General features: G+C 41.2%; 1 protein-coding gene across 3 annotated transcripts; it reads left to right on the top strand.

Moving 5' to 3' along the window:
- Window positions 1-249: 249 nt before the first annotated feature.
- LOC118227419 (myosin light chain kinase 3-like) lies at window positions 250-19,330 on the top strand. Of its 3 annotated transcripts, XM_035417849.1 has the most exons (13): window positions 256-434; window positions 4,878-4,980; window positions 5,618-5,984; window positions 6,730-7,166; window positions 7,469-7,574; window positions 9,193-9,286; window positions 10,909-11,018; window positions 12,571-12,712; window positions 14,069-14,139; window positions 14,352-14,480; window positions 15,625-15,777; window positions 16,894-17,029; window positions 17,462-19,330. In XM_035417849.1, exons 1-13 carry the CDS (start codon window positions 357-359, stop codon window positions 17,540-17,542), a joined length of 2,007 nt encoding a protein of 668 aa, XP_035273740.1. In that variant the 5' UTR covers window positions 256-356; the 3' UTR covers window positions 17,543-19,330. The 3 variants fall into 3 exon arrangements, with proteins under 3 accessions (XP_035273742.1, XP_035273741.1, XP_035273740.1); XM_035417850.1 differs by lacking the exon at window positions 14,352-14,480 and having other exon boundaries at window positions 255-434; XM_035417851.1 differs by lacking the exons at window positions 15,625-15,777; window positions 16,894-17,029; window positions 17,462-19,330 and adding an exon at window positions 14,910-14,950 and having other exon boundaries at window positions 250-434; window positions 14,352-14,499.
- Window positions 19,331-19,402: the final 72 nt, after the last annotated feature.

Genomic DNA, 19,402 nt, shown 5'->3' on the forward strand with positions numbered 1-19,402 from the left:
GGGTGTGTGTCTTGTGCACGGACTTAAAACAACATCAAAACTCTGTCCTATTAATAACCACGACTCATATTTCCTGGCATACTTGGTCTAATCTGAAACAGCTGTTATCACTCCACAGGAAGTGGCCTGGCCACCCAGCTGGGTGGGCAGGCCGGTGTGGCGGCGGTGATATTGTGACGGGGATGGCGCAAACATCCAGTTGAGAGGCCGATAAGCAAGCCCCCACGTCAGAGGTCCTGAAGTCCCTTCCGGAATGTTTCCGCTCTCCCAGGGCCTAGCGGCTCCTCCCACTCCACCCGTACCCACGCGCATTCCAGGATGAAGGGCCTGAAGGTCCTGGCACTGTGGGATAAGTGATGGGGACGTCTCTCTACAGATCCCTTCTGCTCAGCACCGGGGGCTTCACCGTGTCTGACTACGTCCAGAAGTTTACGGTAAGAAAACCCTGCCACTTCTGCCAGCGCTGTTGAACCAGGAGCAGTGTGTGTTCATTTTCATATGCAACTTATAAATGAGATATACTGAAAATATTGAACAGTTACATAAAATGTATTATAAATCTCTAGCGGCACTTCACAGCATGAGGGCAAATATGAATTACAGAGTCAAATCTTCATAGTTGGACTAAAAGCATACTCTCCTGAAATTTAAGCAGTGCCTTATTGTTGACCAGTTCCATCAAAAGCTGTGCACAAACATAGGCTAGCTGAGCCTCTGTCCCTTAATCCAATCATACTATATAAATTTTGCCAGACAAGTTAAGTTTTCTTTTTTCTAGAATTCTATCAGGCACATATGTTTTTCGTTTTAAAGAGCACACCATCAACAACAGATTAATCTCTAGAAATAGAAAGACAAAAAATCCAAAGCTTTGAGCTTGTGTGTGCACAGGGACTGCAGATGGAAATGTGCAGTTAGCTAAATCTGGTACAAAGCATCTCTTCTCTCTGTGATTAATGTATTTGTAAATGGTCTCTGACAAAATAGATAAATAAGTAATGCCAGGCTCAGGAGGTCTTGGTTTTCATATTCAATAAACCCTTTCCATGTATAGATCTGTCCTCTCGAAGCCGGTAAGAGTTCAAATGCATTCTCTCTTGTAGATTTTAACTGTATGCTTTTTAAAAGACCAGTTGTTTAAATATGCCTTTACAACATTTTTACTTTTAGCGTTCACTGCTCTTATCACTAATATTTGAAGTGTACTGGCTGCTCTGGTGCCTGCACTGCAAAATGGCACTGTTCAGCTGAAGTTGAAAAGGCATTATTTGAAATTGTGCAACTGAAATCATCTGGAGCTGTAGAAAAGAGCTGTCTATCTGTAACACAAACCATTTTCAGTTTCATAAGACTGCCCTATTTTCTCGCTCCTCCCCCTCTCCCTTTTCAGATTGTCAGGTATGCATTCATTGTCAAATTTGTCAACCATAGGTTTCAAGTTAAAACATTAATTCTTGCAGTAATATGAAGTACCATATAATATTATAATGTGTCCATTCTTATGGGGACAGGAATTATGTTGAGGAGAGCAAAATGAAAACCTGTTGTTCCTGGCTCATTGTCAGGGTGAAAAAAGAAAAACTTCTTAGTTTTTTTAGAGTTTTATAATTATTTATAATGCCAGATGGATGTGGTGGTCTCAGCGACCTCTATAGAAGCAATAGGGTTTACTTAAACAAAAGAAATAAACCCAAGCAAAACAAACAAGTAAACATACTCTGGCACATCTCAGCAACAAGGATGATAGTCCACTGGGCCTGTAGAATGTCACTGGCAGGCGGAAGGAATTTTTAAAACTTGCATTACTGGCATGCTTTCCAGTCAACAGCATCTTCTGAGCTGTGTTCAAATGACGTCAAAGGATCACTGCACCACCGGATCTGAGGGCAGATAACATGTTCAAGCCGAGCCGTTCATTTATGTGGTGTGTCCTCTGGCACATACAGACCACAGGGGAGAACACTGTCTCCCCTGGGGCCTGTCTGAGAGGAGAGTTTAGGAAATACAGAAATGGGAAAGGAATTTATGGGGTGTGGGGTGTGTGTGGGGGGTGGGGGTTTGGGGTGGGGGGGGGGGGGGGTGGGTTGGTAGAGGCCTACTGTGCATCCTGTGCAGACTTCAGTTGTCCTCTGTCTGCCCTGAAATTACCTGGAGACCATGAGCAAGCAAGCCTCTACTCTGGCCACCCGCATTGCCAAGATGTAATGAGGCGGTCAAGCTGGACAGTGCAGGGCCATCTGCGATGGGCTCTTTGGCAAGGAAGCCCAGCAACACTGTACTCAATAGCCTGAGCACCGAGGCCAGACTAAACCTGCTGGACGCCAAAGGCGGAGAAGATCTCCAGCAGCCGGGCGGTGATGCTGAAAAGGCTGGACGTCCTGCGTCAGGGCCCGGGTGCTTTGGAGAGGGATGTGGCCAATCCGAGGCAGGTGTGAAACCCACCGGGAGGGGAAGGGGTAGATCCGGGACACTCTCAGAGGTGCGTGCTCTCTGCGTGCAGCAAGTTTCTGGAGCTGCTGGGGAGCCTGATGCTGGAGAGGGTGTTCCAGCAGGAGCAGGTGGATGGCATCAGGTGGTTAGTCTCTGCCATGGATTCTGTCCTTCATTACCTGGGTAACATCTTCTAAAACTCCTGGTGGTGAAGTTTATTCTGAGGGGCGTGGTCTCCTGGAGAAGCCAGAGACTTCTGGAGGGAGGAGAGGAGTGGAGGTCAGTGTTTGCAACACACCTTAATTTTAAGTTCCTGGATCTGGATCAATTTCACATTTCTGACTGATTCATATGCCTTTTTCTTAATAATTTGCTGATACTTCTGTTATTATAAAATTGATTTATGAATGATTTTACTGGCCCAAGAAAGCAAAATGTGACACCCTGTGACATTTAATACCATCAAGTATCATGGTAGATGAAGTTCTGAGACTAAATCATGAGCTCTGGAATCCACTCCCAAAAGCAAGCACTCCTAAGCACATTTGGAACTTTGGCTATTAAATGTTACTCTGATGTTAGCTGCTCTGATTTTGTAGTGTAGTGCATATTTTCAGCCGGTATGCCACAAGCCTCATGGAGCAAATGTAAATATGTATATGTAAATTAAGCATGTGTAGGCTTGGTTGGTACTTCAATGTGAGACTTGGGAAGTGGTGTGGCCCAGAACAGAGCACTATTCCCACTGAACCAAATAGTCAATAGTCAAAAGAGTGATGGGGACGTAGTGTTGTAGAACTTGCTGTCCTTCAGATGTGACATTAAACTGAGGTCCTGACTCACTGTGGACATTATCCATTCAACTTTTCAAAAGGTCTGTTCTCTTTCACTATTAGGTTGTTCTGGATGAGTGCATTTGCTAAATTAACTTTATGTGTTGTACACCACACACAACATGACCAATATTGGAATCCCTGCTGTGTCTTCTTCGGCACTGATGAACAACACTTGGGCAGAAAATATTGGCCATGTTGTGATCTTAACTTGTCCACCATGATATCATGATACTAATCCAGATTGTTATGCAAATGTTTACAGAACTGCCTCTATGTTTTCTGTAGGAACGTGCATTCAAACAAATATTTCAGTGTGATGCATCAAAACCATCTCAATGTGTTCCAAGGAAATGACTTGAAATTTGAATGCATCCAGCTGCCTATGCATAATATGTCAGTCCAGCTGTATAACATTCTGTGTTTTCACATTTATTTGTGTATAATAGTGGTACAATTCTGCCTGCTTTGGACCGTAGAGGGGCAGGTGGCTATTTTAGTTTTGCACTTCAATTTTATGAACAGTGCTCATGAAAGAATACATTAAACACAAAAAAAGCAAAAGAAAAAGACCTTCGCTGTGACTTTTATGAATCAGTCAATTGCTGTTTTGATAGCAGTGACAGAACCGAGAATGTAAGTGCGATGTTTGAGTGGGATGCCAAATCACAGGTCAGCCATTTGCTGCAGCCAGTCCACCACAGAGGCACTTGTGCATTTTGTTTGGGGAACTTTACAGGCGAACGCTTCCATCTCAGGGTGACACGAAGGCCAATGTGTTGCTCTCTGTGGGACTCCTGGCCTCAGAAGATGCTGGCCTGATCTGGATTAGATTCTGGGCCACAGAACACACCGCTGTACTTAGCTGAAAGAGGCAGCCGCGTACCCCAGGCAGAACTAACTTTCAGAGTGAGAGAGCTGTGGCAGTGGATCCAAAGTGCAAAGACTGCTTTTTAATTTTATAGGTAGAGCTGAGATTGATGTACCAAACTGCGGGTTTCCTAAAATAGGCGTGCGCATGCAGGGGAGTCAATAGGGAGGGCTGAATTATGTGAGAACAATGTCAGTCATCAGATTGTGACCTTAATTATGTTATTTGACATGTGGTAGTAATTATGATTCTATTTCAGTACATTTCAAGCAACATAAAATATAAATTATGATTTTTTAAAAACCAACACAAAGAAGAAAAAAAACAAATAAAGGGGCTGAGGCTATTTTTGAAAAAAAAAAAGTATAGTTCCTAATTTATGAATATAATAAATAAAAGACCAAAGAAAATAAATAATTTGATATAATTTATTTTCGATTGATTTGGTTTGATGGCCGAGATTCAAACCTAGCCCTTCTTGCTGTGCGACAACATGGCTGCCCACTGCACCACCACCCAGCCCGACTTTGTTATCAGATTAAATTGAATTAGCTAGCAAGCTATCTAACTTGGATAACTAGTGAGCTATCCAGACATGCTGCTTCACCTAACTGACAGTTTCAGAACCTGCTCCAAAGGCACTGACGGTGCTGTTCTTCTGACTGGGAATGACCAAAATTAAGCTTATGCATGTACCGCTGAATTCGTCCATTCCTACTGCTGTTTTGGTCCTGTTTCGGCAGATAAATGACAGCTCAGAGGATAAAACTGTGAAGCCTAAATTGACCGTCCGGCATCGAGGCAACCAAGTCCAAGCTGAAGGCAGTCAGTCAGGAGCTGCTAAAGGTAAGCTCTGGGAGTTATTTGGGCGGCAGGGGGGGGGGTAAAGTATAAAGTATTTTGAATGTGGGTTGACAGCAGACTGAAATCCACATTTCCCTGTCTGCATCCTCCTAGATATCGGCCAGTAGTTTCTATAGTTGCCATATACATTTTCTGTTCCTCTACCAGTGTGACTCAATTAGCCCAGCGCTGTGCCAGAGTTAGCCTAGTCTGATAGTGGCCATCGCCCCCCACCCATTCACATGGGTGTATGTCACTAAATAAATTTAATAATGATATTTTTAAAACATGTTTTCTGTTTACTCATGGTCCCTTTGTCTAAGATATAAAATCATTCAGTGTGACAAATATGCATTAATAGAGGAAATCAGGAAGAGGAAAAAATACTTTTTTTCACAGTACTGTATGCATAAAATATGTCATAAAGCACAAAGGATGAAACTGATCATATACACGTGATAACACGTGTATCTGTACATATGCATGCTTGATAAGTCAGGCTGCATGTTTGTTCAGAGTGCTCTTTGCAGAAGGAACTGACATAAGCAGTAATGGAAAAGGGTACAGAATACATGCCCACGTGTGTTTTCCCTGTGGTATTACATAAGATTATTCACTAACCCCTGCTACCCATCCGCAGATGGAAGTGGCGCTGTGGCTGTCTCCAGGGAGACAGTGAAGAGTGCGGTATGTGGCAAAAAATCCTCATGTCCCAGTAGGCCGGGCCCCGGCTCCACTCAGGTGGGCCGGAAGCTCCCCTGCCATGGAGACCGGGGAAATAGCGCCCCCCGGAGGCCCAGAGGGGTCACTCTCTGGAGCAGGGAGTCCACTCGAACCCAAACTTTCGAGAGAGACGGCGGGCTGGGTGCCGAGGCTCCAGGTGAGGTGTCGTCGGTGCCATTTCGGGAGGGAGGCGATGACAGGGGCTTGGCAGCCGCGAGGGCGGAGGGCACTGACCTGGTGATGACTGATGTGCAGCCACAGGAAGCTGTGGCTGGGGCAGAAAGGTACGGACATGGCTGTGATGGTGGAGGGCAAATTGCACAAGTTTGACATAGTACTGCATTATGTTTTTTTGCACAAGCAATATATCATCTCTAACAATTTTAAAAGCTATCAACATGACATGACTTGTTTTGAGCAATTTTACAAATCTGTAATGGTGTAGTTTTGAATCACCAGCCATGATTATCTTTTAGCAATGCAGATTTACATATTATAATTGCATATACATTACATAACAATTACAAATCCAGCCACTGATAAGTGTTTCATTATTAGTATTAGGAAAAAGGAGTAGAAGCAACAAAGGCAATTTTCCATCATATGTGATCAAATCCAGCTATAGGTAGCCATCTTGGTAGCCAGATCTTTATGACCTCGGCTACAGTGTAATATTTTAAATAAATGAGGTGCCTTGATAGGATGGGCCACCCAGCAGTGCCCTACATAGGGTATTTCATTTCTGTTTACTGGAAATGAAACTGAAATGAAAATGGTTGATTGGTTCTCATAAACAATACTGGAGGCTAATGAATTCCATTATCAATTTGGAGTTCTCTGGAACACGCATAAGTGCCTCACATTCTTTAGTTGTGGCTGTGCTTTGTGGTTCATGCAGTTTGTGTTGAATTACAGTACATTCCTGACTTGAATACATTTTATTACCGCATAATCTGAATACATTTTATTACCGCATAATACAATTATTTGATAGTAATCCATATTGTAATAAGAATTCCACCTCTTTAGTGTTTCTGACAGGATTAAGATTGCACCATTCGTCCAAAAGCCTGTCACCAAGGAAACTCAGCCAGGCACATGTACAGAGTGGCAGAAGGAGGGAGAACAACAAACATCCCCTGCAAAGGCTTCACTCTGCTCCAAGAATGAAGTGACCTCCTCTAATGAGGATGTTGTCACAGCAACAGAGCAGAATGAGAACAGGGCCGTGAAACCTGACTCAAAACACAAGGCCCAACATGTTTGGGGTCTCTCTCCGAGCAAGCCGGTTCTGTCTAGGCCCCCGGAGATGATCCACTCCAAATTGGGAAGGCTTGGGGGAACCTGTGAGGCAAACAGAGGTTTTGAGAGACAAACAGACACTGCAAGGGGCACCTCAGCCAGCGGAAATGCTTCAGCCCCTGGGGTCCTGGGGACAAATTCAGAGGGAATGCTACAGGTCATTGGTAAGTTTTTAGTACACTCCATGATTCTCTTGCTGTTTGCAGTGATAAATAATTAATAATGAATTAGTTAATTAAAAAAAGAAACAGACATGAAAATCCATCCAAGATTATTGTTGTTTTTATCAGCTAGGGTAGTTACCGTGGCAATCAAACCATTCAAGACTATGCTCACACTGGGGGGTGCTCTGGTAAAAGCTGATGGGTTCTAGGGACCTACAGCACTGCCCTTTCTTATTCTTTCAGTCAGGAGTTGACAAGCTACAAATCCAATTTTAGTTTTCTTGGTTATCTTCTTTCCCCAGACGACTGTCCCCCTTTGCCTGCTCCCTTTGAGCACCGAATCGTTAGCGCGAAGCAGGTACCCATGAGCACTTATTACACCATCAAGCCCCACGAAGTGCTGGGAGGGTGAGTAAGGCCAAGCGCTCTAATGACATCCGCAACAGAAACACTTAGTGCCGCCAGCTACGTTAACCGCCAGTAAGCTGAACACCATTAATACAGAGAGCGCTTGACTGGGTCAAGCGATCCATGTTTATGGAGGCTATTTTGACTTCTCACGCTGGTGGAATGGAGATGAGGTCAGAGTGTGCGGTACTCGATGAGATTTTGCATGCATAATATCAGCCACTATTTGAATATGGTGGGTTGAGAACACGGCCTTCCAAACCAAATGCAATAGGCTAAAAAAGAAAAACAAAAAACATAATCAACCAGAGATAATACATACTGTGATATTAAACACTTTTAATTTAGTTGAGTGTTTAAAATTTGAAGATCATTTGAAAAAAAAAAAGATCTTGTAGCCGCCCCCCCCCCCCCCCCCCCCCACTGCTGGGAAATTAGGCATTGGGCTTTGAAGATCATGTTTATGATTTCATCAACAAGACTATTTACATAATACGCTTTGTCTTCCTTCGCCAATCAGCGCTGACAAAAAAAATAAACAAATTATATCAATGTGTTAATGTGCCTGCTTGTTGTCACTTAACCGGCACTGACTGCACCATATGGGCTGTAAAATTGTTATGGTTTGTTGGGTAGAAGTTGTGTGGGCATGTGAAAATTTAAGTGAAATGTATAAGTGAAATACAGCTGTGTGGGCAGGAACACTTTGCTTCTGAGATGGAATAATTAGCTAAGACACCTGGGTAATCCTACACTGAGTCAGGAGAAGATGAGAAGTGAACATTACCCAGGTTCAGAAAATGGCATGGTATAACTTCCTTGTTAGAAGTTTTAATTAGCTGTCTAGCAAGCTAGAAAACTTGATTGAACAAGGAAAAAAAGCAGAAGTGATTGAACAAGGCCTCTCCCTTTCATTTATTCAAATTGTATTCCCTCTGACATAATATTGCACTTCACCTCCAGTGAATCAAAAGTGAATGGATATTTGATTGACCAATCAAGCCATTTGCAGTTTACAATAATGTCATTAGAAAACAGAAACACATGTCAACAGAAAAGTACATAAATTAGAACACAGAAACAAAGGCCCAAAACAAAACATATCGCATCACATGACCCACAGGGATTTAAAGTCGCATTGCAATCAAACCCTGGTGGTGTCCCCATAGGCACTCAAATTAGCACAGCCAACTGAATAATACAGCAACTGATTAATTGTGACCCTCTTAAAAGCAATTTGTCTTTCTAATGCATGGAAATGAAGGAAAGTAAACATAGACGGAAAGTCAAACAAGAAAAGTCTTTGAGTGACTGAGTGCACCTGGTACACTGCTGACAGACAGATTCAATATATTCTGCATGGTTTCCAATTTATCCATACGCACACAAAACAACTATAAATTCATATTTACAATTTAAAAAATAACTATTACGGTCTTATTGCATGTAGACCAACAACAACAGTGACTTTTGTGTCAGTAGGGCACATGAAAGCATTGAACAGCAAATAAATGTATTTGCGTGCGCGTGTATGTGTGTGTGTAATGCATGCGTGCGTGTGAACGCGTGTGTGTGTGTGTGTGCGCGTGTTTATGTGCGTGTGTGTGTGTTTCCTCAGTGGACGCTTTGGCCAGGTCCACAAGTGTACAGAGCGAACGTCAGGGCTGACTCTGGCAGCAAAGATCATTAAAGTGAAAGGGATGAAGGACAGGGTAAGTGCAGCTGTGAGAACCTGTGCTGGAGGCCCTCTTTGCCTTTCTGTGACCGTTATTTATGAGTACCATATCCGCATTTCCCTCGAATCCTCCCTACCCTATTGGTCCCACTCACACAGCCCTGAGGGCGGAGGGGCATGTTTCCCATTAAATAAAGCTTCTAGCAACATGCATTCATTATACATGGTGGTATAATTTAGAGGATGGCCCATGCTCAAGGTAACAGGTACACCGGCTGCTATAAAGAATTCACTGTCTACCTGAACTCAAAATACCCTGTTGTCCTGAAGATTGAGGTTGTAAGCTCCCCACCCCAAGCGTATAATGCTGGAGCCTACATTATTAATTAAGGAGAGCACAGACAAGCATGAGCTTTCTTCTGAAGCATGTGATGTCAGCCACCATTTCTTACCACACCAGAGTTCACAAGTGGGGTTCACACACACTTGAGTCGGAAATCTCTTCATATGTAGCTCACCAGGCAGATCTGCAATCTGATCTGATCAACCTGCAAGGAATGCTGGTGTGTAATGAGATGCTATAACCTGGCCAAATTCATACCTCCCATCCCTGGGTGATGGTGCTGGAGTCAGTGCTGGAATGGTCCGGATTTGAAACCAGACAATGGGGCCCATTTATGCACTGGAACAGTGCCTTATTAGGATGAGCCAACCAGCTGCCCAGAGAATGGGTCTTTTTTAACCTGGGTATGTGGCATAACCAGTTTAAAGGAATGCTTATACGTCTCTCTCCTTTCATCTTAGTATCACCGCCTTTCTCCACAGGTCACTCTGAATCTGGAAAGACTCTGGCCTTGTCTAACACAGTATTTCTTTTTCAAACTGTCTTTGAATTCTGAGAACTAAAGTGAAACTACAGTGTAATAAATGGAAGGGCTAAACTCAATTCATAATCTCAAGTAAATACCCAGCTTGAAAATTACTTGCCACAAGCAACTTTTAACCACTTTCACCTTTTAGTCACTTTCTCTCAAACGATAACTATAGATCTGTGCTCTTACAGAGATCAGTGTTCATTTCACTTCAGCCTTGTTGAGGAATGAATTTCATCTCATCCCTGACACTGTCATTCTCTGTTTCAATTAAAGTCCTTAACCCTTTCTCCTGAAGCATTTATAAAGGCAATTTTCACCTGGGCGTACTACTCTTAAATAAAACCTTGCAACTTTGTGGCAACACGCAGCAGAGAGCTTACGGCATTATTTTAAGGGCACAAGTGTGTCATCAAGACTAAGTATAAAATTCACCCACAACCTTTTTCCCACCACTGAAAAAAAAACGAATAATTTTTTAATTTTTCTTTTATTTTACTGTCACTTATTGACCTGAGCATGACAAAGACAGGAGTGGCACTGTTGGGCAGAAAGGAGTCTGTTGAAAGAGCTGACCTCAAATTTGTGGTGTGTTTGTGGCCCATTTTTAAATAAATTGTGGCTATTTGCTTTATTACCATTCTGTGGGCGCCAACACCCTTACCACTAGGGGGCAGGAGGGATAGGGCCACAAAGAGTAATGCCATGTTTTGGGTAACCGGCTTTTGATTTTATTATTATTTTTTGTTCTTTTCACATTGTTCTCTGCCTCTTCTTTTTAATGCAGGATGAAGTCAAGAATGAGATCTGCGTCATGAACCAATTAGACCACGTCAACCTGATTCAGCTCTATGACGCCTTTGAGTCACGCACCAACCTGACACTTGTTATGGAGTAGTAAGTCCAAAGTTTTGTTATTTACACTCGGAAAACACCCTCACTGGAAAATAATATGCCTAATCTATAATTAGTTTGACTAATCTTGAATCAGAGTGTCAACCTGGTTAGGCACACAGTACTGTAAGTTTAAGAACAGGTGAGGTTAGCAATCTACTGATAGGTACATTGTGGACATATTGGTGGTTGGCTACTTGGTTAAATGCATTTTTAACCCTATCATCGATCTGTATGATTTGTTATACTATCGTAAAATGTTCATATCAGGTTCAAGGTGGGTTAAATTAATGTCAGTGAACAAACTAAATTAGTGAGTTAGCAAGATAATTATTTATTCACAAACCAGCAAGGTAGCTAGCTCACTAAGATTTACATTTAGATTTTGGTTGATATCTTAGCTAAATAAGAAATAAAAAATAAGAAAAAACGAGCAATCTTTTTTATAGCTTGAATGTACAACACGGTCATCAATTAATCTAAGTTAAGGTAAGTTTTACAAATATGTCACCAAACAAGCAAGACAATTTTTTATTCATCAAATACTTTGTTGAGGAGCTAACTCACTAAGGTGGAAAAATTGGATTGAATTTTTTCTTTGCTAAGAAATGGTTTAAAAAGCAGAGCAAGAGATTGATCTTTATTAAATAAAATAGCCTGCATGTACAACACAGTCACTGGTTACTCTGATAAATATGTCACAAGATGAATATCCCTTCTTGCTGGTTACCACCATGGCAAATATATGGCAAATTTGAAGAAAGTTTAGTTTTGGTGTTGGAATTAATAAAATGTCAAAAGCAACATCTTTGATGTACTTTTCCTAGGCTATATTTGCTGTGGTACAGCTGTGGAAAATCTATAGACTATCCGAATGTTGTTTGAGACTGTGTCCTTCCCAGTATTGCCAGATGCCTGTGATTTTCATCCTCAAATCTGCAACTGAATTCTCATGAAAATTTTCAAGACTTTTCTTAAGACATCTTCTATTTACCATTTACTCCCATACACATTTACACTGAAACTAACCCCATGAATATTTCACAAACCTCTACATTTGGGAGAAAATTCCCCAAATCTTATAACACTGGTCTCTTTCCTACAATGCGTGTGTCTAGCTGTGCTTGTCCCAGCATCCGTTGTTCTCATGCTCATTTTGGAAACTGGTGGGATTTGCTTGAGTGGGATAATTATGGTGAAGTAGAGCTTGAAAAGAAAAATCCTTCAAGAAAATGGTCTACTTCAGCATCAGGTATTGATAACATGCACTGTACAAACCCCTGCTTGTCAAGCCCAATTTCCTCAGTGATGCATTACAAAGGGATGCCTCTTAGACGAAGCTAATTAACACCTGGAAACTGTTGTAAATCTAGCAAAGTGCTGTCAAATTATCTTTTCCTGCAGCTCACTTAGCATTCTTAGCATCGCTGTTTCTTTGGATCTTTCACTTTGTGACATTTCACTTTTCTGCTTGTGACTCATTGTAGTGTGGTAGGTGTTGAACAGTGTGAATTTGAGTGAATCTGAATGCTGATCCCCGTGTCCTACTTTGCAGTGTGGAGGGGGGCGAGCTGTTTGACCGAATTGTCGATGATAATTACCAGCTGACAGAACTGGACACCATTGTATTCATGCGACAGATCTGTGAGGGTGTGCATTACCTCCACCAGCAGTACATTCTCCACCTAGACCTCAAGGTACAGAAAGAATTATGTCTGCATTGGCAATACATTCTCTGGCTGCACCTGAAAGTGGAGGAGAAACTTTGATTCCCAGTTAAATGCAAATGTTTCTTTCCAAATACAGTTTGCCACGTTCTGCAATCTCCAAAATTAACTTGCAAGCATGTGTTTTTGAAGAAAAAACAAATCAAAAAACAAAACAATTGCATTTATTTGTTAGTCAAAGTTAAAGAAAAAATAAATAAAACAATTGAATCATTTAATCCATGTCCATACATCCAGTTCATTTCATATTTACTAGAGGAAATGGCCCATGGCTTTAACTCAGTATATACCATTAGCTTTGTGATGTTCCATCGATCACTGTTTTGATTTAATTTTAGTCTTTGTAGGAAATGGTCTCCATTGTACCCCTGCCATCATTGGTCCTCATTGGCATATGCACTGACCTCCAAAATTGCACACACCAACTTGATAACGATGAGCAACAAATGCTGTTTCAAATAAACAGCACAATTAGTAAGCTATATTGTGCGTTCAAATAAATGTGGGAATTTTATTCTTTTGTATTTACAACCACAACTCCAATACTTTGTGCCCGTAGCATCACTTTGCAAGGATAACACATACTGCTTTTTATACTGCTACTGTCATCTTTTATACTGATTTATGAGATGAGAGGAAATATCAAGTGGCATCTTTAATAATTCCTTCTTATGGAATCTTTCCAGATACTATAGAGTCTATAGTATAGACTAACATGTGGACTGCCCTCTTTAATTCAAACCACACATCTTAAGTAAGGTTCTTGTCTGGAGACTGAACTTTGTAGTCAGTTAGCTATTTCTTGATAGATTCTGAGCTATGCTTGAAGATGCTGGCAGATCAGTTTGCAGCCAAGTTTGAGCTTCCTGGCAGGGGCATGCCAGGTTTTCGGTTAAATGACTTGGAACTTTCTGTAGTTCATGGCTCTGTTGACCTAAACACGAACCCCAGGACTGGTAGATGCAAAACAACCCCATAACATCAAAGATCCACCACCATATTTTGCATTAGGAGTGATGTACTCACAAAACCTACCATTGTTGTACATGGCCAAAAAGCTCAATTTTGGTCTAATCTGACCAAAACACCTGTTCGGAGTTCGAGTGGATTTCGTATTAAAAGGTCACTTGTGTTGAAAAGGACATGAAAGGAGGGTGCACAAAGTATTGATAACAAGGGTATGAATAAATATAACATACCTTTTTGGGGAAACAATACCACTTGTTGAAAAAATATTTATAGCAATTGTATTTGTGTAAAATCATATATCAATCGATTTTTGAGGAGACAACATTGCTTATATTTATCCATTTATTGTTTTCCCAGCCAGAAAATATTTTGTGTGTGAGCACTACTGGCAACCAGATCAAGATAATTGACTTTGGATTGGCCCGAAAGTAAGTCTTCTTCGATCTCTGCCTCTCTCTAGGTGATTTCTTATCTGCTGCAACTGTGGCAAAAGTTGTTGCTGTAAAGGACCTGTTTCATTGTTTACTCCGTGAAGCTCTCTTGTGACAGATTGTTAAAATTAAATTGAAGAGCACAATATTTAATAGCATGCTTGATAGGTTGAGCTGGACAAAGATCAGTGTGCTGCCTTTTTTGTGAGGTACCGGCCACGAGAGAAGCTGAAAGTGAACTTTGGGACCCCTGAATTTCTGGCCCCTGAAGTGGTCAACTATGAGTTTGTTTCATTCCCGACAGACATGTGGAGTGTAGGAGTTATTACATACATGCTGTGAGTATCATCTGCCTGGAATGCACATAATATAATGTATATATACAAACGTGTGTAAGCACTATCTGTATAATTGTTTAAAGTGATTGTAAAGGTAACTCTTTTCAATTTACCCTGTGTACGTGCCCTCCCTGGATTCACAAACATAGAGGATGAGTCTTTTTTTCAGTTTCCTAGGAATGATGCATTTCAGAAGAAATGGGTGCAGTTTTTGAAAAGCTATGGCTACACATTTGAACTATATTCAGCCTCCTCCAGTCACTTTAAATAATATAACAGAATGTAAGGAAAGTACTGAACTCAACTTTATTGAATAATAACTTGGTGCTGAATCCCACAAATTATAAATGGTAGAGAAAAACGGACAGCACTCTCTAGAATACAATTGCTTTTTTGATTTGGTTCTGTACTCCACAATTTTAGATTTGTAATCAAAAAGTTGGTTAAAGTGCACATTCTCAGTTTTTATTTATATATTTTGGTTTCTCCATGTAGAAATCACAGCATTAAAAAAGTTTTTTTAATAAATAATCCCCCCATTTCAGGGAGTCATAATGTTTTGGACAATTGACGTCACAGGTGTTTCTGATTAATCTAGCGTGTTCTGTTGCTTCCTTAGTGCAGGTACAGGAGAGCTTTCCGTGTCTAGTTTTGAGTCAAGCCTTTTGATTGCCTTTGGAGTCTGTAATTGGTGTTTGTCAACATGAGCACGAGTTGTGCCAACCTTAGGGAGGGAAGTGGAAATAAAAAGGGGAACGGGGACGATAATAACATGCGGGCAGCTGTCATGGCGTCAGCCGCGGCCTTTCTCCGAGCCGCTGTGATTCAATTAAACTTAACCTGACAGCTGTTGCAGGAGATTTAAAACTCACCCACAACGAGACACATCTCATTCCATACCAAGAGTCAGTTGACCTGAGTAGTTGGCGCTAGCCCACAACAATGCTGATTAAAGCAATTATTTATTTTTCTATGTTCTGTTTGCAACAGATTTGCATTTGCTTTAACTACAGTGTTTCTTTCCATTTTGTTTTTTTTTAGTTCAGAAATAATGCTAGCTCAAAGCTTTATGTGAATTCTGAGGGTGAAGATGGGTTTCGGGTGATATTCTGCCAGTTTTATTTAAATTTGACTTCTATCTCAGTCTTAGCGGTTTGTCCCCTTTCCTTGGGGACAATGACACTGAAACGATGAATAACATCCTGCACTCCAACTGGGACTTTGATGCAGACGCCTTTGAGAATGTCTCTGAGGAGGCCAAAGACTTTGTCTCCAGGCTGCTGATCCCTGAGAAATGGTATTCCTCCTCTCCTCTCTTCTTTTTCTTTGCACCCACCAACACCAGTTTTCTCCCGCTAGGTTGTGGAATGTTACACCTCTTTACATCAACAGAGCGTCGCAGCAATACCCCGTATTCTTTCTGAAGCACTTCTCCAAATCACTGACACCACAGGTCGTTAGCACTTAGCTTTCCCTTGATGTTTACAAGGCACTAGGCCTAGGTAGTCAACTGTGATAGGGAGAGCAGTATGGGTGATACAGATCCAGCTCTTAATGTTGCACTGATATTGGTTTCAAGACTTATATTAGCTTTTTCTGTCGTTGAGAAAAGAAGAATATTTAAAAGACAGTTCATGGCTTACCCTTGCCTCTTGGGACTAGTACTGGATCATACTGTACTGGATTTATCTGGAGTCTCATGATTCAGGCAATAAATTCATGCATTGAGGTCCAATCTCACGATCACACGCCTCTGATTAAAATCTCACAGCTTCTGCTTCACAATTTCAAATTTTTTTTATACTGACATCTAATGGCATAGCATGAGCTTTCCCTGATGTTGGGGTGCATTCATGGTTTTGTTGGCTTCCGGCTATCATGGGGACAAAGACGCCAAGTGTGTTTGCCCCATGTGTACAGCAGATACTCAGAACACATGGGGCAAATATTGGAGGAGAGGCTCTTTCTATTTACTGTGCAGTCATCTAGCTGAGCTGCATGCCAGTGGCTTTACAATAAGCACAGGCAGATCCCAGATGACAGATTGACTGGAGAAATTTGAAAATTGACATTTAAAACTTGAGAAATCACAGATTTTATTAAACTAAAGGTTAAGGTTAATCCTGCACACCTTTAATTTGAACATGGGTGTTTGTTGTACCAGGTGTCATCTGTATCTTGCTCTGTTTGCTAAAGGGATTCTAAAAGTTGTGGTTTTGGTCACATGTTGCATTTGTGATATAAAAACCACCGTTTGTGTTGTATTACATTTTAGCCTGATCTGACATTAAGGAGACAGAAAAGGGTCGAAGTCTGAGAATTGTGGTGAAGATATATTTATGAGCACCACGTGTTCCACATTTCTCAGGCTCAAATCTTGCACCCCCCCCCCCCCCCCCCCTCCCAAAAACAGCAGCCGCCTGAGTGCATCAGGCTGCCTGAAGCATAGCTGGCTGAATCACCTGGAAGAGAAGGCCAAAATGCAGCGGGTCCAGCTCAAGTCTCAACTCCGCCTCCAGCGCTACCTGGCCGCTCACAGGCAGTGGAAGGTGAGAAGTCACTCGAGTAAGCACATCTTGTTACCACCTGCTGATCCTGGGTCAACAGACAGCTTGTGAACACAGTGGTCTGGAGTTGCAATTAGCAGTGTGCAAACTGATCCCAAAACAGCTGGACAAGAAATGCCTGCAGTTCCGTTAATGAGGCGTCGTGATATATTCGAGACGCATATTTGCATAATGACACTTACGATTGGTTTTGACACTAATAACCTCAAGTAACCTCAAGTACTCTAGATAAGAGTGTTTGCAAAGTGATTCAGTGTAAATGTAACATTGCATCACGGCATGTGTATGTGCACATGCTCAAAGAATCTTGCTTGTAGTAGGCTACAGTGTGTGCAATAGACTGAGAATTACTGTGAGAGTTCAGTTTCCCGAAATGAATCAAAAACGAATCAGGATCCAAATGTCTTTCCACAGAAGCATTTTCATGTGGTCGCTGCGGCAAACAGGCTGAGGAGGTTCTGGGAGAGGCATTCAACTTCAACCAACCAAGCGTAGGACCAAGGAGGGCCCCTCATACAGAACACGACTGAACCGTTATGCCAATGGCACCCCTGCCGTGTCACTATGGCAACGCTTCTTGACTGAGAGCGTTACTTTTTCTAGCTGGGTACGGAAGCCATTCTTAAAATTCTAAAATCAACTTTCTAAAAGAAAAGGAAAATTATACACAAAACATTTTTGTGTTCTGTTCATGTAACAGGTTATGTTCAGAGTACTTTCCTTTTACTGAGCTACATAGTATCGTGCTCTTTCTTATGCTGATTTGTTGGATATTGTTGTGTAGAATGCTGTCATATAAGCTTTAATGCTTAATTTATTTTTTCAAAAAATTCTCCATACTAAATCTTAATGTGGTGCATACATATGGTTAAGTTTCAGTGGGGACACATGCACACCCACGTTTTTTGCAGTTAAGTTCCTGTATTAAGTATGCATGCTTTTCTCCACGAGATGGAATACATCAGTTCAGTAGATACATCAGATTTGTTACAACTGAGCACTGATCACAGGAATTTGATCATCATGGCAGACACTGTACCACAATGTCAGGTAGCCTATCTAAACAGTAGACTTTTTTATTTCTCCTTCTGTGAAGGCTGATTTACCTTAGCTGCAGCATATTCTGGAGAAATGTTTTTCTGGTGAATTTGCTTGTGTAAGCACATGCACTTTTTAAAGTATCGGGTTGTTCTGCTGAAAGAACAACTACATAGAATATTTTGCTAGGGAACTGGTATCCAGTGCTGTGATGCAACGCACCACCCAAAAACGTCACTGCCAGGACTTACTGAGTTCAGGAGGCCGAACGTAACCATGGCAGCGCTGTTAAGACTCTAGCTAAGCAAAGCATGTTCCAGTTATCACTATATTCTTCACCTCACTGCACAATGGAATCTCCTCTTCAACACATCTGTTGTATTTCTGCATTTATGTACATTAAGCCCCCTACTGCAAGGTGCAAAATAGTCAATATGATATAGCGGCAACTGTGCTAATTTAGCTACAATATACAATTATAGGATATATAATTTAGCTGTACCATATAGCAAAGTGTGTGAATTTCATAGGCCGTATGCATTAAAACCAGAAATTAAAACCGTATGCATTAAAACCAAAAAAAGCCATGTTAAGCATCTCCAGCTAAAACACATTGCCATGCTCTTGTTTAGAATGATAATGCTTCACATGTGTTTTGGGTGCAGTGTTTTTATGAAGTGCCCTTTCCCATGGATTCCATGTTGATGCACATTTGCTCTGGCATTAAAACGCTAATGTTTCTACTGTAAACTGCACTGAAACCATGACAAAATATGCAAATTAATGAATGTTTTAAATTCTTGCATTGTTAAGTATAATATCCTTCCCCCGCTTTTCGACATTTCATTTTCACGCTCAGGAGCAGAACACGTTCCACAAACTTTACCACAAACTACGTTCATGACACAAAAACATGATGACTGATGACTCCTGAGGGGAGGGAGAGGAAAAAAAATCCATATCCATATCCATATAAGGACTTCGAACAGCCCCTCTTGCACACTTCGACAAGAAAATCTGCAACTCATTCTTTAAACTTAAAAAAAAAACAAATTGTTTATTTCAAGCATTTCAAAACTAAGGACATCAAATGTTTCCCTGAAAAATCAATGAACAAATATTTTTCCCAAGACCTACTAAGATGCCATTACCTCAAATGCTGAATGGAAAGCTAACAAATCTGATTGAGACCTAGCACATCATTCAAAAGCTGGATGTGAGCTTTTATTAAAAAAAAAAAAAAAACATTTAAAAATAATTTAAAAAACTGCACTCTTAGAGACAGATTTATATACTTGCATATGTACAGGTTTAAAA

Source organism: Anguilla anguilla, chromosome 5 (genome assembly GCF_013347855.1).
Source record: "Anguilla anguilla isolate fAngAng1 chromosome 5, fAngAng1.pri, whole genome shotgun sequence".
Lineage (NCBI taxonomy): Eukaryota > Metazoa > Chordata > Actinopteri > Anguilliformes > Anguillidae > Anguilla > Anguilla anguilla.